General features: G+C 41.5%; 1 protein-coding gene across 2 annotated transcripts; it reads left to right on the forward strand.

Moving 5' to 3' along the window:
• Positions 1 to 27,780, forward strand: LOC116916587 (mucin-5AC). Of its 2 annotated transcripts, none has more exons than XM_032921843.2 (14): positions 1 to 579; positions 5,367 to 5,442; positions 9,108 to 9,200; positions 18,353 to 18,414; positions 18,906 to 18,977; positions 19,398 to 19,538; positions 19,874 to 19,939; positions 20,005 to 20,196; positions 20,264 to 20,555; positions 20,671 to 20,853; positions 21,124 to 21,232; positions 21,441 to 21,753; positions 21,926 to 22,473; positions 25,526 to 27,780. In XM_032921843.2, the coding sequence occupies exons 1-14, from the start codon at positions 535 to 537 to the stop codon at positions 27,009 to 27,011; spliced, it is 3,678 nt and encodes a 1,225-aa protein (XP_032777734.2). In that variant the 5' UTR covers positions 1 to 534; the 3' UTR covers positions 27,012 to 27,780. The 2 variants fall into 2 exon arrangements, with proteins under 2 accessions (XP_032777734.2, XP_045025414.1); XM_045169479.1 differs by lacking the exon at positions 1 to 579 and adding an exon at positions 4,342 to 4,452.
• The last annotated feature ends 74 nt before the right edge of the window (positions 27,781 to 27,854 follow it).

Consider the following 27,854-nt stretch of genomic DNA (forward strand, 5'->3'; position numbering starts at 1 on the left):
TTCTCTTCAGTTACGAACCAGCCGGGCAGCCGTCACCATCAGTCCTAGACTCGCTCTCGTTCTCTCTCTCTCTCTTTTATCTCTAACTATTTCCATCTATTCCTATACCTACTCTACAACTGTATACATTTTTATCTTTTGATCCCGTTCCTGTTTTTCTCTCACTCAACTTTTCGTGATTGGAACGCTCGTTCAATTCCTGGCCTCGCTCCTTGTTTGTTAACTTTTGGGTTCGTATGTTGCCCAGTGGAAGTTGGGTTCGTATATCATCAACCGGCAAGAAGTCAAAAGGTTTTGACATTTCTCAGTGATGTGTCTGCTGCTGGCGTTAACGCTTCGTTCATTTCACGTTTAACATTTGGATTCACCCGGACACCTGCTTTACATACGACTCGTTTTTGATTATAGACCTCGCTCTATGCTCAGCGTGTGTGTGTGTGTGTGTGTGTGAATCTTTAAGAAACGACTGTCACCGTTTCTAACTCTTTCACCACTGCATTTTCCTACACGCCCCTGCCGTCAAATCAACTGAAAATGGAGCCGGAAGAAATGGCCAAGAACGTCGACGCGTGTTACAAGGTAAGAGAACAACTAACGACAGAGGGTCAATGGTGAAAACGAGAAAAAGGGTGCACCGTCAGACAACCACCGTCACGGCAAACGCCTGTCCAATTTTGTTGTATTTTTCACGTGATACCTAACGTTGGGAATGGGCCTGGCCTGATGGTAGTCCTCTCATTAAACAATTAGGGAGTGCGACGTTGCGTGAGCGTGCATGCAACGCCTCGGTCTGTTCGTACAGAGGGTAGCACTTAGAAACATGTATAAAGCAGGTGTATACGCCGCATCACCCCTCGCTTAGGAAATCATTTATTTTGATACATTTCCGAGCTGAATTCCAAACCGTCGTCGTGTTTCCCAAGAGCTTGTTCTTAAGGCTACTGCCAGACTCGAATGTACTTATCCTACTTTCTGAGGTGATGGAGTAGATGGTGGACTGGAGTGTTGGCGCCCTTGTCCTTCCACCGTTAATTCCAAACGATTAATTATTGTCGCTTATATTCCCAAATGACGCTGCCATTTAAATAACGAGAATTCCCAAGAACCTTTGAATAGCGAAAAATACGAAACTTTAAAAGGGGAGATAAGATCAACGACAGAACAAATCGCATATTACACCAGAGTGTTAGGGGGGGAAAAGAAAAGGTTTTCAAACGGACCGCAAACACCTGGCGAAGGTGACGAAGTTCACAATCTAAAAAAAAAAAGAAAAAGGTGGAAGCTTTATTACTTATTGCGCGCTAATGATCCACGGGAGATTTTGTCTGCAGGTTCCAATCTTTATTCGATCTTTCGCGTTATGCCTTTTTCAGTTCTATTCTTCTTGTTCTCCCGTGCCACTTTATTAATCGCCAACAGTTTTTAACAGTTACATTGTGTCTCTCTTTGCTTTTGTTTTTTTCTCTAAATCCTTTGCTGGTTGTTCTTTGTTCAACGTCCTTTGATTGGTAACGAGCCTCGATGTGTTGAGGCGACGAAGGAAAAAAGGAAAGTTTGACCCGCTCTTCTCATCTCTTTCAACTTCTCAATGGAAAGAATTGAGCAAGTAGAAGAAGATGGAAGAAGCCATTTTCATCTCTTTCACTCTCTCTTTTTTTCACACACAGAAGAGGGCACTCTCTCTGGTTTGCCTCTGTACACACATATACTTTCACTCTCATTTGTGTACTAGCGCTTCTTTTAATGCAAAACGGCAACATTGAGAAGACATTTGATGGAAAGAGAAACATCAGGGCAACTGCAAAGTGATGAAACCCACCTCGATTAGAGATCATCAAATGCAGCATTAATCTGATTACATACACAGATACGACCTGCTGATCTTTGTATCCCGATTTCTCCGAGAAATTTGGAATCCTTCGTATTAAATACGAATGCCATCGGATTAAATGTAGTATGATAGGCCCCCCCCCCCTTCCATTATTCCAACGTATAAAGATATCATTTTCACTGTTTCGACTTTGGCAGAAGAAGACGGACAAGTGTCGTTCACTCGAGTTTAAGATCATCTTCAAACCTGATATCCGTGAATAATGAGCTTCACGTTGCTGCTGGAACGAGGGGAAGGTGATTAGGGGGCAAGACAAAGTTATAGGCAGAAGCCAGCTGACTTCAATAAACAGCTGCCGCTAAATAAAAATGTCCTTCCAAACATTTCGAGAGGGAACTAACGAGGTGCGTTCAACTTCTCGGCGGTACCAAGTTTTTAGTAGTGAAAAACACCAGGTAAAGACAACTAATGATTTGCAAGTTTCACGGTGATGATTCTTCGTTATTTAGTTAAAAGCTAAAACGGAGGAGCGCTGCACTCATGATGGATGACTGAAGATATTAATGAACAGACACAAAGTTTTTGATGGAATTGTTATAGTAGGGTCTTTTCGGGCCCCCCCACGAGAAACCAATAAACAACGGGACCAGCTAAACAAAATAAAAAAGGCAGAATTGGTCAACGATCGCTAACCACCGAATGTAAAACAGGCGAGTAAACAAGAATAATTGCCGCCTTGCACGATGATGACGGTGTGCAAAACATTAAGTACATGACACAGTCTATATTTGACTGGAATAAAAAAACAAACAACTCGTGTTTGTGTGTACAACAGTGAAAAATTAAAATAAAAATAGAAAGAGATATTCTTCAATTGTCTCGGCGATGCAGAAGAAGAGAAATGAGGAAATGCACCGCCAATAAATTCTCGGTGCTCGAAGACAAAACATTCATAATGTCCGTTGCTCACCGCATCACTTTTCTCCTTGTTAACAAGCCCCTCTCACGGTCCTCCATGTATTTCTTCCCATCACAAACAAAACAAAAAAACACAGCGATAAAAACAAAAATGAAGAAACCGGGTCTCGTGTCCCGGTTTAAGTTCCTGTCGCTCATTGTCTACAATCAACTGACTTACGTAAATTCCAACCTCTGAAGAAAGAAAGGGAGAACACTTGTTTCGATTGCCAACATCACAGAGAGAGTCGACGGGAATGCAAGTGGTTAGACAAGTGGAATTGAGTGAAAGAACAATCGCAATGTTTTCTCCGACATTTTTGCTTTTTTTATTTTTTATTGTTACCACGGTGAAACATTAGCACATATCCGTCCCCGTTTTGCTTTCAATAGGGCATGTGAGAGACGGTTGATGTATTCCAGGAGAGAAAGCGATTGACACACAGGGCCTCACAATAACAACAACAAGAAATAGGAAAAGAAAACAACGTATATCTATAAAGATTGACGATAGACGACATGATGATGAAGACGACCCGAACAAGCCCACGACCTCTCAGCTTTGTAACTGTTGAGTACGGGCTACCTCTATAGCGACGCCCTCGCTCCAGTGCTCATCTGCGCATCAACCGAATTTTGCTAGCGGGGAACGATCATCAGGCGAACTCGCAGCGTGTGAAAGAGAAAGTCTAATACTTAAAATCATATAATGAAACGTCTTTTTTGTTTTCCCCCCGACTTCTTTCACGTCTTCATCCATTTGCCAGCCATCATCGTTTTTAGATTGTGGTGCAAAATGGCTCTCTGTCTTTTTCGGCAGAACAATTCGTTCTTGTTCCCATTGAAAAAAATTCGAAACAAGGCGCCGTCATCGGGTTATTGTCACCGGTTGAACGCGTTATTACGGGCCCCAAAAATAAACGCCAGGCGCCGTCACCGCTATAATTCCAATTTCATAGATATCCAGGCCAAGCTCTTTGCAACTTGTGACCTGCATTCATTTAATGACAATTAAATTGGAAAAGGATAACGATCGATGGAGCCGTGCAACTAAAACAGAAAATAAACGAGAGAGGGGGGAAAAAAATAGGAGAACGTCGTCTTTCGTTCCAGTGATCTTCGGCACTGACAAGCCCTGCGCGTCTGGCAGACCTAACGCATTCCACCTGGAACAGTAATAATAAAGAAGGAAAAAAACAAAAAAAACATGGCAGGAAGATTTCAGCGTTACGGATTTTTTTGGCTTTTCTCGACGACAAAAAGGAAAGACATAAGGAAAACGAAAAAAACTAAATAAATTGAAGAAATAAAATAAAACTCGACGGATCTTAATGAGCCGAAGTGGAGCATCTGCCTCCAGGGAGGAGGACACGGTACACACAACAACAACAACAAAAAATGTTTGAAATGTGAACTTTTTCTTTGGGCGCTTCCCCTCCATTAGAAATAATAAAAGAGCGAAGAAGAAGAAAACAAAAAAACAAACATTTATTGCGTGGCCCGTTCTAATTTTAGTAGAGTCCCCGCCTTTATTCTATAACAGTCAAAACCAGAGCAGACATCCAAAGTGCGAAGCAAATCCGATTTGCTGCTGTCGACGTCACTCTCCATCGGTGAAGTCGGCACTTGTCGAATCGCGACGCACAGAGAAATTGTTTGCTACGGTTTGTTTTGTTTTCTTTCGGTTCTGAATTCTTGCTTCTTTTCCTTCTTTAGAAGCGCATTGTATTTAACAACGACTAGAAGTCGACAACTTTCTCTCCTACCAAAAGCACAAAAAACTTGTTCATCAGAAGAAACACGACGTTCTTTTCAATTCAAACGTCTATATAGCTGTGATTGTTGTTCATTCTTTGTTATTTGGTTGTTAATGTTCAAAGAAAAACCTAAAAAGCGACCGTGCTAAACGGGGTTGATCCGAGTTCGTTACCTGGCCATTGTTGTATGCGCATATATAGGCTATATGTCTTATAGTGGCGCCGGTTTTATAGGACGCGCTTAACAAGCGTAAAAACAACTTTAAAAACAAAATGAAACCTCTTGGGGCGATAGTTACAAGCTGGTTATTCGCACTGATGCTGGAAAGCGCAGGCAGACACACATTTTCGTCTCGAAATGATCATTTAAAAAAAATTAATTAATAACAGGTAAAATAACTGGCTGTTTGAAGGTTGTAGAGAACGGAATCGATATCTGTCTTTCCTTTCGGATGTACGAAAAACAGCCGATCGACCTCTAGGCGAACTCGTAAATTTGTACATTTAATTTTTTGTTTTTTGTTTGGGCTGGTTTTCTTTTTTTTTTTTTGCTCCAAAAAGGGTTGGACGATCATTAACATCATGAAGAGTGACTTGCGTATATAATGGGCTATTCGTTGGTCTGTGTGTGTATATGATCTGAGCAAAGGTCGATTTATATTTCCTTTGCTCTCTTATTGTGTTGTTCGTCGCCCCGTGTTTCTTTTTTAACGATTGAACAAACGACTTCTTACTTTCGTTCATTAATATTTGTTGTTGTTTTCTATTTCTCTCTCCCCCGCTTTAATGCGCGCGATGACGACACGTACACACACGAGCAGAACATTTTGGACAAATTTAACCCAGGAGCCAGGCAACTGATCAACGCTGGGAAATCTTATCTCAAGGCCTTACACGGTAAGTTTATTACATTACATCCTTATATACTTTTTAGCCGCAAAGCTATGGAAAACAAAAATATGTGGGTTTTTTTGTTTTTTTTTAACTTTCAACTAAAAAAAAGAGACGAATCATGTAACTGCATTCTTCATATTATTTTCACGAGCTTTTCGTTCGTGTTGTTGTTTGTTCCGCAATGTGATATTCTTGCCAGGGGCAGTGTAGTATGACGATTTACTTTTTTTCGTTGCGTGTAATTGCACCGACACCGAATACCTTACGACTGTATATACAGCCACCAAGGCTGGCGCTTTATAACTTTATATTGCAGTCAGTTCATAATTAAAAATCTGGATAACCAAAAGTAGAAAACCAAAAAAATTGGAAATTGGCTTTTCGATTGTGTTTTTTAACGATTGAAAAGACAAGAACGATCAGTTTAAATCCCTCCATTCTTTAAGAAAAAAGGAAAGACATCGTAGATTACGCAACGTGTGGTAACCTTAGTTAAACACTGTCGTTTGCATTCGATATATAGAGCCATTTTTTGTTTGTTTCTTCGTCCTTCGCAAGAATGCGCTTTAAACACACAGCCTTGCGTTTGCCATTCCATTTACTTTTACCCAATCAGAGGGGTCCCGTGAACACATCACGCTCCAACACTTAGCAGACGTAATGAACGCCAGTTTACAAAAAAAAAAGGGGGGGGGGGGAGGAAAAAAGGACACGTGAAACGAAACAAAATGTTTGTTTGTTTGTTTTTTGTTGTCTGGTCTAGGTACGGCATAGTACAGGGACACGCGTTGTATAAATATAGAAGACCGAACAATAGCAAACGAAGCCAAATTGGCTTGGATTTTTGCTGGGTCGTGAGTAGCGTAGCCTTGGGGAAGAAAGAAAAAAAAAATGACAATGAAAAACTCAGCAAATAACAGAGATCCATGTTGTTTTTCTCGAGTTTATCTTCCGTGAAGCAGACATCAGCAGAGCAAAACACGATTCAGCCTTTGTAGGCTGAAATGCATCCGTAGGGATTTAACCTTCTTTTCAGGTGTGGTCACGACGTGTATGGGAAATTGTAGCAACTGCGAATATACTCTAAACAAAAACGCCAAAAAAAAAACAAACAAAAAAAACAAAAAAACAAGGAAAACATTAAATAAGCAGCCGAGGTTAAACTTGACTGTTGATTCCATTCGTCCACGACCAGCATGTTCGGCTCTTCCGGCTCGCGTGTTTTATGATGGCCTGCATAAGGCTTTAGGAACACTCACACGTGGGCTTAAATGTTCGCACATTTATAGACGACAAATAAATACGACTGTACCGCGAACGCACGGCGAAGGGACATTTTTTTCCCTTTTTCAGATGACGGACGATGACTTTATTTATACACGAATTCTTGCATTTATTACGGCCAAACTTTCCTGTTCTTTAAGAAAAAGGGGGAGGGGGGGAATAATATTACATATTTCCGCTAGTATAGCTATACAGTCGCCCTCTAACACGGTCGAAGCAGTGTCATAAAAATAGACAGTCCCCCCTGTGTGTAACAAGCTTTTCGATCTCCTCCATTCCGCACAGGTTCAAGGAGATCAAAAGAAGCACCTGAAGCGTCGTCCAGAGAAAAGTAAAAAGACACGTCGATGGGGGAATCAGTTTTATTTATTTATTTTTTTTTCCTCCCCTCTTCGTTTGGAACAGAGTGGACGTTAGAGCGCATCTATTCATCGGATCGATATCACTTCCAGACTTGAAAAAAAAAGGGGGGGGGGGAGGATTTATTTGGATAGAGTTATATATGTATATGGTCGGACTCTTTTGTTCATCTATGACCTTTCTCTTTCGACGTTTTTTGTTTTGGCTTGACGAAATGTGCAGCGCTTATAGTTTGGGGCCCACACGCAGACAAACAAGAAGAAGAAGAAGAAAAAAACCAAAAAATCTTTTTTGATTTTAGGCCCTTTTCCATCAATGAGAGATTGAAGCAATTATCCCGTCCGGGTATTTATTAATTACCTATTGAACAAGCAAGCGCATAGTAAAAGAATGAGGTAATGTACAAACCCTTCCATACACCTGCGGCCCTCCTTAGTATGTTTTTGGTTTTCTTCTTGTGATTGTGATTGATGTCGATGTCCAAAAAAACAAAAAAAAAATTGATGAATAAAAAATGAGAAGAAACAAAAGGAACTTGATGTTATTACCACGCTCTCCGGTATGTAGAAAGTGTAGTACAGAAACGTATTTATAATACGCCTAAACATTCCAGACAGGAGCAGTCAGCTGTTTACCCTGGATAATCCCCAAAATGCCAAAGCAAAATTTCAAAAAAAAAAAAAAATGGGAAAAATGGATTAGCTAACGTTAGCGTCGATGGCCTCAGGGCAATCGTGCGGCTGAAGGCGGTTACCGGTAAAAATGAATCTTAACCCCCTCGCAAAACGTATATGGACAGCCTCTATGTACCTATTCTGTCATTGCGGTTATGACGCCTAGAATAAAAATTAAAAACTATTATTCGAAAATGATGATGAGGATGCTGTTATGTGCATGTAAACGTGCTGGGCTGGGCAGTGGCTGTTGAAAAAAAATAAAATGGCACACACGTGAATTCATTCCGCCGTCTTAATGTGATTCCACACGTTTTGCGCCGGCGCCTGTAAGAAAAAGAAAGCGTGAAGCATCATCGGTCCGACAGCGAAAAACATCAAAAAGAGAGAGAGAGAGAGAGACGGCCAGCCCAGTGCGCTTTCACGTAGTCCAATGTTACGCATAGACGTGTTTGGAACGTCTATAGAAATTCCACACAACCTCGTTTTTTTTGGTTTTTTTCTAAGCGAAGCAATTATTTATGCGCACACTAACGCACACATGGGTGATACAATAAAAAAAAAAAATAACAACTCCTATTCTTATTTCTTATTTTTTTGTGTGTGTGAACTCATCTCATTCGCAATGTTGATGGAGTTGCGTTGTCCCTTTTTTTTTTTTTATTCCGCACACGAAAGTATGGCCCTTTTTCTTTTAAGGAAAATTAGCGAGCAGTCGTTCACTTTCATTTGCCAATGAATTTAGGGGCTTTTTTTTAATATACAGGCGTATTTTAGTGGATATAATTTTTTGCCCCCCCCCCCAAAAAAAAGAATAATAATAAAAATTTTGATGAATGGTGTCTGTCCTACAAATGACGGTCGAAGGGAATATCTAAGCGTGACTTGTTTAACTCTCGTGACTTTCCAAATCGGTCGTCTATACGGCCTCAGTTCATAGTATAGCCCAGTATATTCATAGGTTTGGCAAACATAACGACCCACCGTCATTGGGGCGCAAAGGATTTTGATGGCACTATTTAACATGGCCCTGCAATAATAATAAGAATTTGCTTTTTATAGCACAGTTTCGAGTGGTAATATAAACAGACCGATGCCAGGTGGTGGTGGACCACGAACTCGTTCAAAACTATCTTAAAAAAAAAAGAAAAGAAATGATGACAGGAATAGCTTCTTTTCGTTTGTGGCTCAAACCGAAAGAATCGGCCATAATAACCCTGGCATTGATTTTTCACTTTCTCTCTTGCATTCCTTTTTGATGTGCATCCATTCAATTGTATTTCATGTCTAGCTCCTTGAATAATAATTTCACTATTTATTTTCTTTTTTTTTCGTGTCGGCCTTTTCCAGGAGCGGCAGCCGCAGCCAAAATCTATTTGGAATCTTTGTCGCGGGTGGCGAAACAAGCTCAACAGGGAACCTGCGGCGGAACAGCTGACATTGGTAAGGAAAATAAATAAGAAATAAAAATCATAATTTCATATGTTTTGCACATCCTGATTGTTGCGTATGTATGCCACACCGGGCCCGAATTTTTACAGCCGATTTAATGGGCCGGCATTAAAGGGAAGGATGCAATCCATGGGTGCGTGTATACAACGCTGGAAGATGATTTTCAAATGAGAAGTTCTATGTAAACAGGGCGGGAGAAAACGAAATATATTTGAAAGAAGATTGTTTAAGTTGATGGCCCACCCATCGCTCTGTTTGGCACCTCATCGTCGTTTCGGTATTGTGGCTCTCTCTTCGTACCTAATCCAATAAAAGACAACGACCACCGACGGTGACGAAGCAGTACACAATCAAGAACGAAAAGGTTCGGTGGATAGACAGTAGTCGACTAACGAGGGTTCTATTCGAGATTTATGGTAATGCCAACTTGAAAGGAGAAGGCGGAAATAAAAAAAAAATAAGGGCGACGCTAGACGCACAGGGAGATACCCCAAAAACGTCGACGAAAACCAAATACTACACAAAAGAAAAATGTCAACTTCACTTGGATTCAACCCCACCCCCCAAAAAAAGGCAACGGGGGGATAACTATAAACTTTAAGTTTTTTTTTTGTTGCTGATTTCGCATGAAAAGCTACTCTCAACAAAAACAGATTGCGTTTGTGTATAGTCCGCATATATTTTATTTTTGGAAGTACCACACCCTCATCAGCCGAATTGCGGAAACAAGTTTTCGTTCACAATGAAGAGGAGCAAAGCGTCTGCGTCCGTGAATCACTAAGAAAGTCTCTGTCAGTCGCGTATGAGTAACTTTGTTATCATCCAACAAACGGGCCGGCCAACCGCACTATATAACAAAGAGGGCTGCGTTGCCTCAACAGAATACGCATATATACCATAGATCAGAGAAGGGTGAAGGAGAGAATCAACTATAGACTTTTTGCCGCGTGCGTGTGGTCTACATGGTGAATTTCTTATTCAAGCAAACGGCATTGGATGGCACACGACAGACACATACGTGTAACTGCGGTGGTGAGGCGTGAGCTTATACCAACTGTTAGACGCACATAGAAAGACGTAAGGGGGGGGAGGGTTTAGTTTGCTGTGTAATCAATCCAAGGCAAAGTGGGATTTTGTCTCGTGGGCATTTTGACGTGACGACACGAGTCCAGTCGAGGGGAGAAAGTGGGGGCCAATGAAGTAGAATCATGCCCCAACGTTTAGGTCAACAGCTCTATGTGTATATGTAGTATATATATACGCACTTTGAGTGCATAGTATATTTTCTTCTTCTTCTATATACGACACTGCAATATAACTTGTATTTTCTGCCCCAACCTACTCTTTTTTTTGTTTTGTTCTTTGATCCTCTTTCAAAATGATCGGCTCACTTTCTTTCGGCCCTCTCCAGAGTCTCTCTTTTTCTTTTTTTCTGTGACTTTTTACACGGCTAGTCGTTCAATAAAAGATGAAGCCGACGACGGAATCAGATGTTTTTTTTAGCTTCCCCCTTTTTTCGTGTCATCGATGATGTCGTTGCAACAAACTGTATTTTTTTTTCCCCCCTCTCTAGTCGACCTGTCACTGCGCTCTCTTTTGTCGATGCGCAATCATCGGTGAATGTCGTGTTTTTCTTTTCTTTGCCTTTCGTTTTGATCAGCGTATCTGGTGGTGACAACGACCGTACGGTTACATCCTATAGGACGTTTATTATCTCGTTGATTGTCCAATATGCCGAGAGCCTTGTCCTCCTCCTCCTGACAGCAAAGTAATCCCATATTTTGATTTTGATGCGTTTGGGTTGCGGACGCAAACTTGAAACGCGCAAAGGCCACGCGTCATGAAAAGAAGAAGAGAACAAAAATTGAAATACAAAACCAAGTTAAACATGTGGAAGTAAAAAAAAAACAAAACAAAATGCGACATTCCGTGCTTAGTCGCACTTTTGATTCGATTTTCCCGCGCTTGGTGAGATCAGCGGAATGCCGACGTGTCGGCGTTTTATTTTTTGACGGGAGGTCGTAGAGTTTTGGAATCTATTGGCACAGACGGGCCAGTCGGTCGGAAAAAAACAAACCAACAAAAGACTTGGTGATAAAAAAAAAAAGAATTTGAAATTCAAATATGAAAGTCGCTATAGTAGAAAATCTATAAGAGTTTCGGTGAAGAGATCGGAACGTAGTCGTTCGTCGAAGCGTCGTATATCTAAGGATGTACGCTACACGTAAGCTGCGTATAAGTTTAAAGTATAGTAAAAAAAGCTTCAATATCAGCCGCTTGTTGCCTCAAATTGAACGAGCAAATCCCCCCCTTTTTTTCTTTTTCCTTATGAAAGGATAAAAGGACTGGCATCAGCCACAGAATATTGCAAGAATAAAAGAGTTTTCGTTCGTGCAACGAATGGCTGTTGTCTCGGCAACGTGTCACCACGATGTACCAGGAGAGGTGGGCAAACGCAGTAGGGCTTCCCCGCTTAAAACTGTGCCAACTTTCGGTAATTGTTCTCACTTCTGCCGCTAGGTTCTCTAGTGTTAGTGGCCCTCAGATTTGGCGCGAATTATCAAAAGTAAAGCGTCTGCCATCTTGTCGATAGTAGATTCCGTTTCGTTGTTTCATTTGATCATTTCGTTCTTTAACTTAGGGTAGTAATGTGTTTTTGATAAATTGTGTTGCGAAATGGTTAAATGCTTCGTGGTTGGATGTTCGACGGGACACAAATCAGCCAAAGAAAATGATGCTAAGGTATTTAAACCACCCAAAGAAGAAAGGCAATTCATTTTCTGGGGTAAAAAATTGGAAAGAAGTGACAGAAAATTTTCTAGAAAAGATCATGTGTGTTCTAGACATTTAAAGAAGAATTCATCATCAAGAACTCTGTAAATGGTGGTGCCCTATTGAGTAGCTGGAAATTGAGAGATGATGCCATAAGGGTGGGCTAAAAAAGGTTACCCAGAATTTTTTTTTAATTTCTTGTGTGGAGAATTTACTGATTAAACATTTCGATGGAAATGACAGCTATATCAGGGATTCTTTTGAGTCGGTTATTGAAAAGGTGTCAAAATTCAGCTTCTACTTTGCTGCGAAACACATCAACGTGTGACGATTCCATTTCTAGTCTATGAATACATTGTCCTTCGTTTTCGCTTTCAAGCTAAGTTGAAAAAAAATGAGATGGATGAGACCAAAAAGTCGAGTATGCGACACAAGTCAAGAAAACTGTCCAAATTGTGATCAATATCGTAATTTTTATTGCATTTTTTTTGTTACATTTCAAAAGTGATAAAAACAAACAAGAATTAACAATTATTCTGAAAAAAATAAATAAATTGTAATTGATTTTACGTTATTAGAAACTAGCATTGTGTTAATTTTTTTGTTACTGAACTAAAACACCCTTAAACCACGATGCTTTATCCACAATGGTTAAACTTGGCGCCAGATTTGAGGGCCACTAACACTAGAGAACCTAGCGGCAGAAGTGAGAATAAGAACTGAAACTTGGCACAGTTCTTTCCTCTCGCGTTTGCCCACCTCTCCTGGTACATCGTGGTGTCACGGTAGAAAGGGAGAGCAACATTATTGCTCCGGAAGCATTTTAAGAGCCGCGCATCGAAGAGGAGGGTAAAAAAAAAAAAATTACTTTTCTTTTTAGAGGCAAAAATATAAGCGACAAAAGAGAGGAGCGAAATATACAAATTTATTATTTTTCTTTTTTTTTCCACCAAATAAAATCAATTCAAACCTCATATGAGATGGTTGGGTTTCACGCACGAAATAAATTTCCACAGATTTCGGTTTTACGCAGCATCGCGCAATTTTCATCCCAGCGCGTTCTGCTTTTTATAGCGACTGTCTTTCTTAAAATAAAAACCTACCATTGACATGACCTTTCTTTCCTCCCCCCCCCCACTCCGTCGCAAGTCATTTGTTATGCATGATAACATCAAACTTGACTTTGCGATCCGATATTCGCATTAAATGCGATGAAGCGAAGGAAGAAGCTTACTGCAAAACATAAAAATCGTTACGAGAGCCAAACTTTTCACCCCCCTTACAATTCCGTAACGCCGTTATGTACATCGGTGTCTTGCGTTGGCATCAACCCCGATGGACCTCGTGATCTTTTTCACCGTAGGAAGGAAGAAGGGGGAGTTTAAGCGATGCAAGAATATATTTTTTGTGTACATTCAACATCTAAATTGGAACTTGACGATCGTGTCTCCCTTTTTTTGTACATCAGGGAAGTCTGTCCGCTTTCTTCTTTCCCTTTGCTCTCTCTCCCCCCCCCCCAGTGGAATGCCCTTATCCTGGAGTATGTACACGCTCAGCGTGTGAGAGGAGGAAAGAAGGAAGGCAAACATAGACACAAGAGACTTGCCACATTCGATCCTGGGAATATAGTCAAATGAAGCAAGTTGATTATTAAAAGGCACAGTCGTTTTTTTTTTTGTAGAGACCTAAAAAAAAAAAAGGATACGTATCATCTTTAACGAGCAGAAGCCCCCGCTTTTCTGATTATCTCTTTTTTTTTTTTTAAATGAAACATTACATTTCGGGAAAGAAATAATAAATAAATGCGAGACTAGGGACGTCAGGGCAGCAAAGTGTTATTCAGAAAAGGGCACGCCCTTCGATTACACCCCAACTAATAGCTATTCTCTCAAACATAATACACTCCCCCCTTTATACTTTCAGGCTCAAAATGATTGTTATACAGGAGGGGACATGTATCCTCAATCTCCTAATAACAGCGACAGGCTATCCCCAACATCTAATCATACATTATAGATGACGCGATATGTTTAAGATAGTATCGCCTTACCAACAATGTACATACACATTCCCGCTGGCTGACGATTTTGTTTTTCCCACTGTTGTCGAGACGTTTGTAATAACGCGCCCGTTGGCATCCCCCTCCCATTCGTGTGACACTCGCAACACAGCCCGTGTCTAGCGCAATAAAATAAATACCAAAGTATTATACGATATCCTTATAGAGGGCTCAACTTTTCTTTTTTTATTCTGGAGCAAGTGATATATTAGATTCCAGGAGAAGAGAGAAAAAAAAAATCAGGGGTGAGCGTATATGATTGTAAGCTCAAGCGCCCTCTTGTCAAGTCCTTAAAAGCGAAAAATGTGAAGCTTTCCTACGACGCCAAAGCAAAAAGGGAAGTAGATGTATATGTGTGGTGTATATAGTGAAGCGCTGTCTATGCCAGTTGAAGCAATAATAATAATAGAGCGAGGCATCAGCGCATGATCTGATGGATGACTCCTTAGCTGCAGGGGAGCACGTGCCGCTCACGACACATCCGTTGCGACGGCAACGAGAACTTGGCAGAAATAAGGAAGACGAAAGACCTGTACAGTATATACCGGAAAGAGAAATGCTGAGTGACAAAGTCTGTGTTTTATATAGTTTATAGCATCAGGCTAAGCCAATTGATGACGAGTCTTTTTATATCTTTGCGCTGCCTTTTTTTTTTTTTGGTTTAAAGAAATGTGTTATCAGTTTCTATTTCTTCCTCACAACATATCGAGCTAATTGATCGTCTCGTTCGCGAGTGCATCGCGCTGTTCTTCTTTCATCGTCAAATTCGCTTTGTCTTGTTTCTTATGAAAGCTGAATAATAACGAGGCGTACGAAAAAAGAATAAGAGCCCCACTTATTCCTAGTACCGACGTGTTTTGATTGATGTCATACAAGGATAACTAACGCAGTGAGCGGCAAAACTGATAGACGGTACCGTTTGAAGCGAAAAAGGAAATGGAGGGTATAGCGTATAGGAAATGTATAGGCAAAAGTCATAATACAAGAATAATTCCGTAGACGCAAACTTTTCTCGTATTATTTTAAGATGGGCTGGGCCGCCGGTACTGCGGAAGAATGACTATTATACTTACAACGGTAAGGGAGCGAGAGAGAGAGCATAGAAGCCGAAAGAATAACAAGAGAATAGAAATAGGGTGGAAAAGGGACTTAGACACTGCGGCTAAAGATAATCAATATTTATTTTTAACCCCTCTTTCCGCCTATCTTCTAGTTTTTCTCCTTCATGCGAAGCTCTTGCAACGTTTTATCTTCAGACAGTTAAGAACAAGTTATACAAGGGGAGAAGGAAAGAAATGGACTCGAGGTATATATACCCAACAGCTTCGATATAGAGTTGTCCCTCTTTTCCATATCGTTTTTATATTTTTCTTTATGCCATGAACGAATAACATCCCCCTGCTCACTGCGCTTTTACTTTCCGCGGATACTATTACTATTTGTTATAAAAAGTGGGGGCCATTTCGATTGAGAGGTACAAACACTTTCGAGGGATAGTGAGTCAGCAAACGCAATGTGTGTACCAGCATGAAAATGGCTATTCATCTACATAACATAGCGGTAGATGTGCAGAATAAATATGCAATGACCAATATATATACATAAAGGAAAAACATGGCGCTGCTATTAAAAAAAAACGTATACGCATTAAACACTATTACTGCTTTCTTTTTAATGCTTTTATTTCTAAACATTTTCTTTTGGATATGGGGGTAGGCTGTACATTTTTTTCTTCTATCGAAACGCAACTTCACTTTGAAGATGAACGCGGGCATCCCGGAGTCTCCTCCCATAGCGTTATGGTCTATAAATCGTATATGCGCGGTACTATCGGAGCATGTAATAACGATAACAAAGCAGTTGAGAAAAATATTTATCGAGTTTTATATTATAAACGCCGATGCGAGCGGGTCGTAGAGCGACGAGACGGTGAGCCAATGGGCAGCGTATTTTGACTATATTACATAGGCAAATGGATGAGCAAGCTATTACATATTAGGGCAAACTCACGGGAATAAATGATCTCATGAATAAGCCGAGAAATTGACGGACTGGATAATACAGCATTTTCACAGCAGTAGCAGCAGTAGCGCCATCTCAATATTATTCATTTTACGCTCCTATAAACCTGCGTGGAATGCGCAATATGGGCAAGGTCGTGTCCAGTCCAGTCATACGTAAGACTTGAACATAACACGTCAGCATATTCAACGAATTTTTTTGTGAAAACGGAATGTGAAATTTTTTTCACGATAAAAAGAAGGTAGCTGGAGGGGAAGAACAGGTTCTATGTAAAACTCTATTTACCAAATACATTTCAAAACGAAATGAGAAAAAAAAAAAGTGTCGAGCGTGAAAAATGCAAAGAAGCCAAGCAATTGCAGTCTGGTGAACGCGCTTGCGCCTCTCACGCTGTGAATGCCGGTCTCATATTTTCTGTGAACTGCTCAAAGTCAGAAAGGAAAACCAGCGGGATATTAATTGAAAAATAAAAAATAAAAATGGCCTTTTTTCCCCCCTCTCCACGGTGAGATGAGGCATCGTATAGGAACTAGAAAAGAATAGAGAGATTATTCCCGTTGACTTTTTCAGGAGCATTATCGTTCAACATGTCAGAGTCATTACCAAGACACAAAGAATAGAGAGAAGCCAAACAAAAGATGTAGCTTTAAAGAACCACAGCAAAAAAATAGTTAGGGGGAGTTGACTCTATATGCATCGTCTGGGCGGATGATTGAAACGTGTAACTCGTGAAACCCGCACTGATCACAAAACTTTCCCTCCTATATACCGATGTCGATATAATTTCGGTTATCATCTTTTTCTATCAGCTCCTCCCCATTTATATAGGAAAACGGAAAGGTTCCAGCCTCTTTCGTCTGCTGCCCATCAGAATTTCAAATCAGAAAGTGTATAGTTATAACAGGAACTAACGGAAGAAGATTGAACGGCGAGTGTGAAGTGAATGATTTTTGAAATACGTTGAATTATTGGACAAGTTCATTGAGCTCTTAATCACGTTACGCATTTTCTAGCGGCATCAGCTGTTGTTCTTTTCCCCCTTCGCCTTTTTGTTTCCTGTTTAAAGCCATCGTCATCTTCTAGATGTGTATAAATATATTGCTGTCCTCCCTCCCCTGTTTCATTTCGTGACAAAATTGTTCGTCATCCATCGTCCGTTGGAACGAAGGGCTCCGCGTACGCAGCAACGAATAACTGTGCCCTCACTCAGCACAAACACCCCGATGAAAATTAAAACGAAATATTTTCGGGAGTGAACGTCTGAGCATCAGAAGAACAGATGGGGGAAGAAAGGAAAAGACGTCACTTCGTGTCACACACAAACCTCTTAGTTTACATCAACGTTTTTGTTTCTCTCAATCTCTAGAACGTCCCCTCCCCCCACCTTCCCTTTTTCTTATAATACGTCTATGTTGGTGACGCAGGCGGACGCGGGACTCAGCTGTTGTTCGTGTCGTTGAACGAAAAAGAAGAAAAAAAGTGATTTTTTTTTTCCATTTTGAATGAAAAGTAACTGTCCGAAAAGTATAGCGCGCGTCTTCCAAGTAGTCTAGCTAACGTGTATACGCCATGGGGGAAGAAAAAAAGCACACACAATGTATCTAAAGTTAGGATTGTCCATAAACTATATTAGGGAGCGCTACTACAATCTGTGTAGTGGTGCTCGATGGGAATGTCAAAGTCAATCTTTTTCCCCTAGCTCTTTAGCTCTTTCACTCGCCTTTTTTTTTTTTTTTTTAAACCTCCCCAGCCATCCCGCCGCACCATTCCTTACTGATGTGTTCCTCTCTTCAGTTGCTCCATTAATCTAACGCCGGGTCTATTTTTCTTTCATTTTTTTTCTTTTTCGTTTCTTCAAGAGGGTCGGTTTGCGTTCCCTACATACCACCCTAGTTTATATTTACACAAAGGATGTGTCTGCGTATCTATCTCTGTCTTAAGAGGGAGAGAATGCAGTAGAGCACAACATCCAAGAGAACTATAGTTTGGTCGTGAAACTCGGCAGCAAAAACTCTGACGATGGTTTACGAGTTACGTTCAACTAGAAAGAACGCAAAAAAACGGACCTGATGGGAATCAGTAAAAACAGATGAATAAATTGGGAACCAGTAAATCAAAAAGCGGATGTAATCAAGTTTGCCTTGATGTTGAAATTGCCTTTCGGCTAAATGGGTCGTTTGTTTTAGCATATCTGTTTAATCATCAGAATAAATCAAGTGTTTTGCATGCAAACGATTAATTATTGAGCCATCTGTTGATCTCACATCTTTCTTTTTGGTGGACGAAACAGGAATTGCAATGCAGCAGATGGTCGACGTCCAGCGAGAAATTCAAAGCCAACAGCTCAATACGGTGAGTTGCAATCAACATAGTTCAACGCGAACGAACGTATTGATTTCAATTGTCTTTCTTTTTTAAAATGGAAAAGTAGTAGTATATAATTGAATGATGCATTGCATATTATATACTCTTCATTTATTCGGTTCATTAAATTCCAAAAGCATTCAAAATTGGCCGAGAGTATAGACACTGGTGTAAAGACGTTGGACCAAACTAACTGGCCAAATCAGTATTGATTAGACAGCACCTTAGGTCTTCGTCGGATAGTGAAGGGGGATACGTTGTGTGTTAAGTAAGCGCTATAATGGGATTATGAGGGTGTAATATCATTTCCTTGTTGTGGCCTTTCCCTTTGCTGATCAACGAGGTCGTTCGTCTGGAACATAGATCAACATTAGCGAAATAGAATTTAAATTTCCTCCGCCCAAGCATGAAAAAAAAGGATACGTGAATGCATCTGTCATTTGTTTTCTTACTTTGTTTTCGTTTTTTTTTTTTTACAGCTAAAGGCTTTTTACGTTGACCTGATCGTGCCCTTAGAATCCAATATTGAAAAGGACACCAAAGTTGTACAGGTAAGTCTCCGTTACGTATATTGTCTCTTTTGAAGTTCATTTGTCATACAAAAATGAGTCGCAACTGTAAGGACTCGTCAGACAATAATAAAGCAGCAAACAAAAGCTAAACGGAAATGTCTCTGTTACGGTTTTTCATCCTCTGCTAAAATTCCACGTTTACCGAAGCCAACACAATGATCATCAATTTTTGCAGTTAACTTTGAGAACAAAAACTTCTTGTTCATAGTCAGTACGGTTTGCTTACTGTAAAGGATAAATCAGAGCATGCCTCAACAATTATTAACGTTGTTGGAGAAGCCCACATAATGTTCGACAGTTAGATTTTGTTGGGCTAATAGATCCCGCTCGAATTGGCCGTTGTGTTTTCTAAATAATCGATTTTTTCTTTTGTTTTTGTGTTTGTGGAACGATTGAAAGGCGGATCACAAGAAGTTCAATCAACAGTATCGCAGCCAATATGAAGTATACAGCAAAGCCATGTCCCTGGTGAAGAAACACAGCAAAAAGAGCTCGTCCAAATCGAATCGTTCGTCAGCTTCTTACGACAAAGAGATCAAGGTAAATAACTGCATAGCAATCAGCTAGTTTGATGAAAAAACAAAAATCAATTGGTCTTAACGGTATAAGTAGTCCCAAATCCTCTTGCCGTCTGTCTTGCGTTCACACGATTACACGAGTTTGGCTCGTGCAGATAGCTACAGCCATCTATCGTGTGAACGGTGACTTAAACGTTGAAGACGAACGACACGAAATTTAAATTTTTAAAATATTAAATTGTGCATCGTGTTTCTCTTGGCGCTCTAAGTCGCTTTCACGGGCGACAAATGAATCAATTAAATTAAAGGATTTGCTGCTTTTCGCACATTAAAAAATCAAAACAACATGTTTCTCAGCATTTACAGTCAATGGATGAAGAGAAAGCTAAGCTGGACGCATTTTGCGAGCAAAGTTTAAAAGAGGTAATGACACACTCAATAACTGATTGAATATTAAAAGCCTAAATTACACGTCTTCATTTGGACAGGCCATCGCCCAAGAAAGGAAACGCTACGGTTTCGTGTTGGAACGCCAGACATCGTTGTCGAAACACTTTTTAGCTCACTACGGCAAAGGAGCCGCTTTATTGGAAAAACACCTGGACGGTTGGCAGGAAACGTCCAAAGCGCGAGAAGAACTGCCACCTTGCGTCGAGTTCCTTTTGGGCCAACAAAGCGGGGTAGTCACTCTCTTTATTTCAAACTGAAATGAAATTTAATTATGGCCACTTCAAAACCAAATTTCAGAGCAACAACGAAAACCTTTACGCCCTGCCGCGGACGCCCGTTTTAACGTTAGAGGACGAAGTTGATTTTTGTTCGGCTTCGCAGATGCGTAAATCTCACTCGATAGATACTTCCTACCTGTACGAGGAAGCTCAATCGACGTTTGCTGAGGCCGTCAATCCAAAAATAAGCGCCAACCAAGGCCTGGCTTCTGCAGCTTCAGATAGTCACGGCCGTCACGCGGGAGGATCTACTAACCTTTGCAAATCGAAATCTGAATTCAATTTAGCATTTGCTTCGCCTTCTCGTTCAGGTGACATTTCTTTGCTTTCCTGCATCAGGAAAAAGCCAATCATCAATTTCTTTGTTGTCTCTATTTTATTTTCAATGATTTTTTATGTGTTTGACAAACGAAATTTGCGGTACAGTGAGGAGCGGCTTCGGAACAACAACCAGACCGAAATCTCTTGCGCTACCTGGCAGCACTAGAGGCACCGTGCGTGCTCTTTACGCCTATCTTTCTAGTGGCGAGCATCAAATCAATTTCCTTGAAGGCGATTTGATTTTGTTACTCGGAGACGAACCCGTTTCCTTCCATTCGAACGCCAACGGTACTTTCAGAATTTACCTTTTTTATTTTACAAATAATCAGCCTCTAGGACGTGATTCTGTTTTCGCACAACACTCGGGATGAGGCACATCCGTTATCTGGTTGGCTCGAAGAACATCCGACGTGCTATTAGCATTTTTATTGTTTTTATTCCAATTGCGATTTCACTTTCAGTCTGGTTGGCATGTTACACTACGTAGTGACGTAAACTAGGTGCAGAAGGCGCTGTTCGCTATCTTTATATTCCCTCTTTATTTCTGTCAACTCACAGGGGATCGCAATAAAGGCTGGTACTACGGCGAGAATGTTCGAACGGGAAAACGCGGATGGTTCCCATTGGCGTACACGGAACAGGTGAAAGACGCTGACGTCGATTCTGGGTACGATCTTTTTATTTCCATCTGAAATTATCCTTCATATAAGGCCATAGAATTTGTTTTTCCTTTTACCATCACGCAGCTTATTTAGTTAGACCTATTGGCAGTAGACATGACGTTAAGATGGCCTCAATTGTTTGTATTTTTTTGAAATAATGGACTGTATTCTAGTAGCCTTTATGATTTCCTCTGATTTCCTGGCGCGTTTTAGTCTTGGCTTGCGCTCGCAGTTTGATTCGAGTCTTGCCAGCACCAGCCCCGTCGTGCTAGCGGCTAATAATGTAGACGCTGAATCGACCACGTCCGGCAATTCTTCCGCCTCCAATTCCAGCGGTGGTGGTGTGCCGCACCTTATCGCGCCAACAACATCGTCCATCGGCGGATTGAAAAGCTCTTGCGCTCGTAACGCGCAAGCCATCAACAAACAACAGCAGCAGAATAACAATGTGACCACCATCAGGCCCAATAGTCTTCTATTAGGAGGCGATCGTGCGCTATTCAATAAGGTTCCTGGTTTCAGTAAGGTACAGTAGCGCTTGACCATCTCTTCTCACCCGATAACCATCCCCATTCATTAGCATAGTTTGCTTTATTTGAATTTTAAAAGTAACCGGGTGGACAATTTATTTACTTCTATATATTTCACGAATTATAATTGAATGAATCTATTTTGGAATTGATGTTTGTGCCGGTCAGCTTCGTAAGTCGCGTTCAGCGTTCGCCGAGCGCCTTCTCTTCCCTGCAACAACGCCCTCTGCGCCCAGTTGTCCAGCAGCGACACCGTCCGCCGCACCAGTTGCCTCCGCCGAGCACGACAGGCGGCCCTCCACCAGCGCCACCCCTGCCTCACCGTCTACTATGATGACGATGTTGCCACTTTCGCATTCCGCTTCAACACCTAAAATGTTTAGCTCCTCCACAATGAATAACATCTCCGCATCCAGCAGCAATTCACCTTTCAACACCCCTACCACTAGCGCCGCCGTCTTTTCTCCGACCAAGAAAGCACCCGCCCCTCCGCCGCGCATCCAAACGACCCCGCTATCCTCTTCAATCCAGCAGCATTCGCTCCTGTTAGGAATGACCAACACAGCTGATCTTAGCCTGCGGAGCAGCAGCGATAGCGGCTTTGCCAACGAGCCATCAGTTTCACTCGTCCATCAACAACCTCCGTCGACTCTGCTGGAACAGCCCTCACCGCCTCCAGCTCCCGAAGTCGACTACTCGGACGAGGAGAGTCTCAAGTGAGTTCATTACATTCAATACTAATATAACTGAAGGCAAGTTGTAAATCAGAGCGCATTGGAAATGGGAAAATAAGCCACTACCATCTGCGTTTGGAGTTGATGATTAGATATGATCATAGATCGCCTCATCTTCTAATGGTCCTCTAAATAGCTCCAGGATATATGTGGTTATTATATCTAGGATTATTTGAGCTCACCGGCCGTTATTCCACTTTCTTTTGTTAAGGTTTTCTTTCGATTGTAATGTTTTCGTTTCGCTGCACTGAACTGGATCCGTTTCCCTTTTTTTTTCATCCCAATTATTAAACTGTACGTTCTTTCTTTATTTTAGTTTTTTTGCCCTAACTTTTTACGGTTATTTTTTGTTTTGTTGAAACGATCATCCAATTACGTCAGGATAGCATGGACTGAGTAAAGTGTAGGCAGGGTCCACTCGTGTGTAGACACACATGTGCAAAGAAAATAGACTTGCGATTATAATGGGACTTTATTCGGTGCGTGGAAGACCTCCGTCCTTATTTCCATGCATGTGCTGTCCATGTGTAGGTATACAGTCAATATGCGAGTTGAAGGGGGTTCTGTAGAGAAAATAGAAGGGTAGGGATCGATCGTCCTAGTCTACCATCTCCCCGTGCTGGCCGCATTTTTGATTAGATTTATCGGGTTTTTATCGGCTAGCGGCGCTGTCTATAGGACCACCGATACGCGCAGTACGTTAGACGCCAATTCTTTCCCGCAAGAGCATATGGTGCTCTTGTTGTGTATATAGAGTGAAGGTAATACAGGCCACGCCTCCCTATGTATACAGACTAAGTCATATTTATCGATTCGTCTTCATTCTGTCCCTTCTTTCCTTTTTCTCTCTCCCTTTTTTCCATCCTTCTTTCTACAAGTTAATAGATACAGTGTAGCCTTTACCTCGTCGCTTTCCCTCTCGTAATTCCATCCATGTGCATCCATTTTCTCCCTTATTTCACTATTGCCAATAACATTTTTTGTTTATTTTCAAAGATCTTGTTTTCCTTGTCGCTAACTGCACTCGATAAAATGTCATAGTCTCGACAATCATGTCAATGTTGATAGACCGTCGCGAAGAGACAGCACTTAATTCCGCAAGCAAATTTTATTTTTTCGATCCAAAACAAAATTATTCCTGATTTTATTTCTTCACATTTTCAATCTTCGGGTTTAAATGTGAAAGAAAAAAAAATGGTAATCAAATCGGCTCATCTACTAAATGCAATCGACGTGTCAATCAGACCCTCGAACGCTCGTAATCTCTGCTATAGACGTTGCCTTTACAGTGTAGTCTCGATTCTTCCGGAATTGGTCAAAGAAAGATGCTGAATCTCTGGTTTCCCCTGAGCAAAGCGCATAAAAGGAAGAAGAACAGCGATAGAGTTAGACGCTTGATGAAGTAGAAAGCTCTCGGAGCACCCCGAAATAAGAGAACGAGGTAGTCTATAGCGGGTCAGTCATATTATAGTAGGGCAGGAGTAGTATAGTAGTATAGTAGTGCTATAGTAGTAGCAGTCAATTGGAAAAACGACGAATGATGATGGATGGGGCTGAATAAGCGGATCTTTCGGAAACGTCACGTTGGTTGGGCGTGCTGCGCGGCTTTATTGATTTCCTCCCTATACTCTCCGTTTCACTTGTTCTCCTTCCTTCTCGCAACCTCTTGCCTCTTTTTTTTTTATTATTTTGAGACTCATTCTCTTCTGAATCCACCCTCCACACTTTTCTTTCAAAACATACTCTCTGTTACTTGACGGGTTTCCTTCTTCCTCACGTCGCATTTCCGTCCTTTTTCTTCTGATTTCTCGTAATTCTTAAGTCACAAAGAAAATTTTGAAAACATCTGCTTTGCTGGTGCTTGACTTGGCTTTTTTACATATATATATACGGACACAGACTGAAATCAACCTGTTGTTGTCGTTCTCTTTTTGGCTTTCTTTCTTTTCTCTATGTGACGACAGTATACCCAGAATGGCAACGCTTCTTCGGTGATGGTGCTTTTGATTCGAAGTGGAAAAGACATTTTTTTTCTTTTTTTTTCAAAAACCCTTAAAAAATAAACAAAGGAAATTTCAATTGTGCTCACGTCTTTGCAAAACCTTCCCTCTTTCATCCGCTTGGAATAGTCGACTGTGCGGAAGATCGATTCAACGTGCTCCAATGGCCGGTATGCGGAAGGCAACTGGAAAAACAAACAAAAACCTATTTAGACATTACATACTACGTTGTTTTCTTCAGTTTGTGTGTGTGTGTGTGTGTGTCTTTTCTTGTTGTGTCATATCTCAATTTGTATATTATTCTTTCTTTAGTACTGACTCATGTAGAGAGATGATCTCGTTATCATCATCCCCCCTTTCTCAGTCACATCCTTTTTCCCTCCCCTTTCGCCATCGTGTCTTGGACGCCTTTGACCTGTGATTACATACACGATCTTCGGTTGCCTATTACGAGTGGGTTCGGTTGTTCCGTATATATCTATATACATCTGCCCTTTCTGCTTCTTCTTTCTGCTCCTACCACGCCCTAATAATAACAACAACAATCACAAAGCTTATACACAACGAACGGTGTATTTATACTAAACAGAACAACAAAAATAGGGAAAAGAAGGCGGGCTATCTTTGTACTGATTCTTTTCATATGAAGCTATCCGAAAACTATAGTGTACCTCTTCATCACGTTTTCATTTGTTTCTTCTTGTTTTCTTCGGTATTAGCTATACCTTTCAGCTATATATATATAGTGTACACGAGAACATTTTAATTCGATTCCTTCTTCCTTGTGAGCTCTTCTTCTTCTTTGCTTCTTCTTTCACCGACGATGAAAGCTCAACTATTGGCATCCTCTTTTGCTCTCGTAATACTCGTTTATCCGCTTTCACTCTCTTCTTTTCTTTCACTGCAAATGTCTGCTACTTTTCTTATTCGGTCCCCACCATCCACAACGACGCAGCAGAGCCTACATATTTTAAGATGACGATGTGTTTCGTATACAGAGATCTTTGTCTATCTGACTCTTGAAAAATCAACAGATTTCCACCCAACCTGTCGCGTCATTGGCTCTTGTACAGCTCAGCCGTGGACGTGAGCCAAAACAGCACATGTAGCGCATCGGAGGCCGTCGACTGGAGGCCGCGCATCAACAGCAAGCGCTCGAATGACGGCCGGAGAAAAGAAGAAACTCCTTTCTACTACAACGAAGGCCTTTCTATGACACTCGATCGACCGACGAAGACACGCCCTAACGTGGTCAACATCACGGGCGCGACGAACGGAGGAAAACAGCAACCGAGCGCTAATGATTCTTCGACTTGTTCTCCGTCTACTGTTCAGACTAACAGCAAAATTTCTAGTTACCCCCCCGTCTTGGGCTATTTGGCAACGCTGACGCGCTGTAAAGCATCGAAACAGTTGCGCCGACATTGCCACGCTCAGAAAAGCGAACAGACTGCAATTAGTCAATTGGAGAATGACAAAAATCAAAGCCCAGGGCAGCAGAATGAACATCAACAAACGGCAGATCGTTCGGGTGCTGTTCGACGTCTGTCGGGACTTTTCACGAAGAATACATCATCGAACGGATCGGTGGGATCACGTGATCCGGTCTCGACGGCGGCAACAACTAGCAGCATGGCGACTGCCGCCAAGATCAAAAACAAATTATCCGCAGCACCGGGCATACTGAAAACAGCGCTGTTCCGCACCCGTTCAAAGGATTCCTTCCTGGATACGGCGCTGTTCTTCCAGGACGTTCATCAACAACAGCCATCAGTTGCTGCTGAGGTAACACCATGGCAGCACAAGTCGTCCGTGCCCTGTTACGTCGGTTGGCGTCCCCCGATGCCTTTACCCAAAAGTTGCCCAGCAACAGAACCCCGCCCACCATCTCGATTGAACTGCACTACTGTCCGGCGTCGAGTGACTCGATCGGAGAGCCGCCGCTCTAATTTGGGCTGGCGCAAATATGGAAGCGAGTCAGATCTACTAGATGCTGGATCCAGCGAGTCTGGCTACATGGCCATCGACCGCTTTTTGCCACCGAATTTGCCGTCTTGGCCGCCGACGTTGGCCCTATTGAATCCATTTTATACCGGCCGTCTAGATAGAGGTACTGACCCAGGTATTGAAGCGTCACCTTATTCTCGAGCTGACTACGATCGATCGGGCATCATGCCGCACACCTTGCCTCGCAAATTCCAGCCGGATTGCTGGCTGCATGCCTCTTCACCGTCGCTGCGAGTCCAGTTCAACCTGGACCAATTAGACGAGACATGCTCGCCGCTGGAGATGGCCAGAAAGGCTACAATCGTAGCGGGCGAAGAACAGCGTCAGATGAAGGCCGAATTCGAGGAATACAGTTTGCGTTTGAAACAGCGTTTGCAATTGGCTAAATCAGGCAGTTCGCGCAGCTTGGATCAGCTATCCGACGAGGCTAGCGATGGCCAGCGTTGCGAACCGTGGTACGATCTGTGGGCACCCGAAATTTCCGTCCGGCTCTGTGAAATTGCTCAATTGTAGTGGCCGGTTTATGAAATAGGATAGAGCGAGATACGCAAATAAAAAAGGGGGAAAACGGATGAAATAGTTCTGCCTTTTTGGGGAATGGCGTTTATTATTTGATCACTTCGTTTTGATACATATTTACTTACGCGTCATAGTTGTGCGCAGCAAACACAGTCGGGCAGTCGGAAAATGTGCGGTGTAGATATCCCATTGTAGTTTGAGTTAAGGAGAGGATTTCGTAGTGTAAATATAATTAAAGCTTTTCGCTGGGGAGTGGCTATATCTAGTTTTCACATTTTTCTCCCTCTTTTCCACCATTTCATCAACTTTTATTCTGTAAACATAAGCGAAAGTTTCTTCTGCGGAGTTTTTGCCTTTTTTTTTGTTTGTTTACCATCTATACACATTATCCTGTGACATACACGCAGGATGTTTTCAATTGAATTTTTCATTCTTATTTCTTAAAAAAAAAACATATATTATATATATATTGTATATCGCAATTGGAAACAATGATGTACTGATGTTTGTTTTTTGTTTTTTTTCTATTGCCATCTACATCGTAGAAGAACCATTAGAAAGAAACAGCTAAACAATGTTTTAAGTGCGTGTTTTCACTATTCTGAATGGAGAGGAAAAGTAATGTCTTGTGGCACGACTGTCTGGCCTGCTGTGAATACGTTTACTTGTCATACATCAACTATAAATATGTATACACCAGCAAAAGAGTGTATAGTAACCCATTACTCATGTAACACACTTTGTAATAGAAGAAGGCGATTTATTTTGATTCCCCCAATATATTTACCCGAAGCGACGCATTCTATTGGAAATCGTTGCTGACCTTTGCAATCTTGA

This window comes from Daphnia magna, linkage group LG2, assembly GCF_020631705.1.
Source record: "Daphnia magna isolate NIES linkage group LG2, ASM2063170v1.1, whole genome shotgun sequence".
Lineage (NCBI taxonomy): Eukaryota > Metazoa > Arthropoda > Branchiopoda > Diplostraca > Daphniidae > Daphnia > Daphnia magna.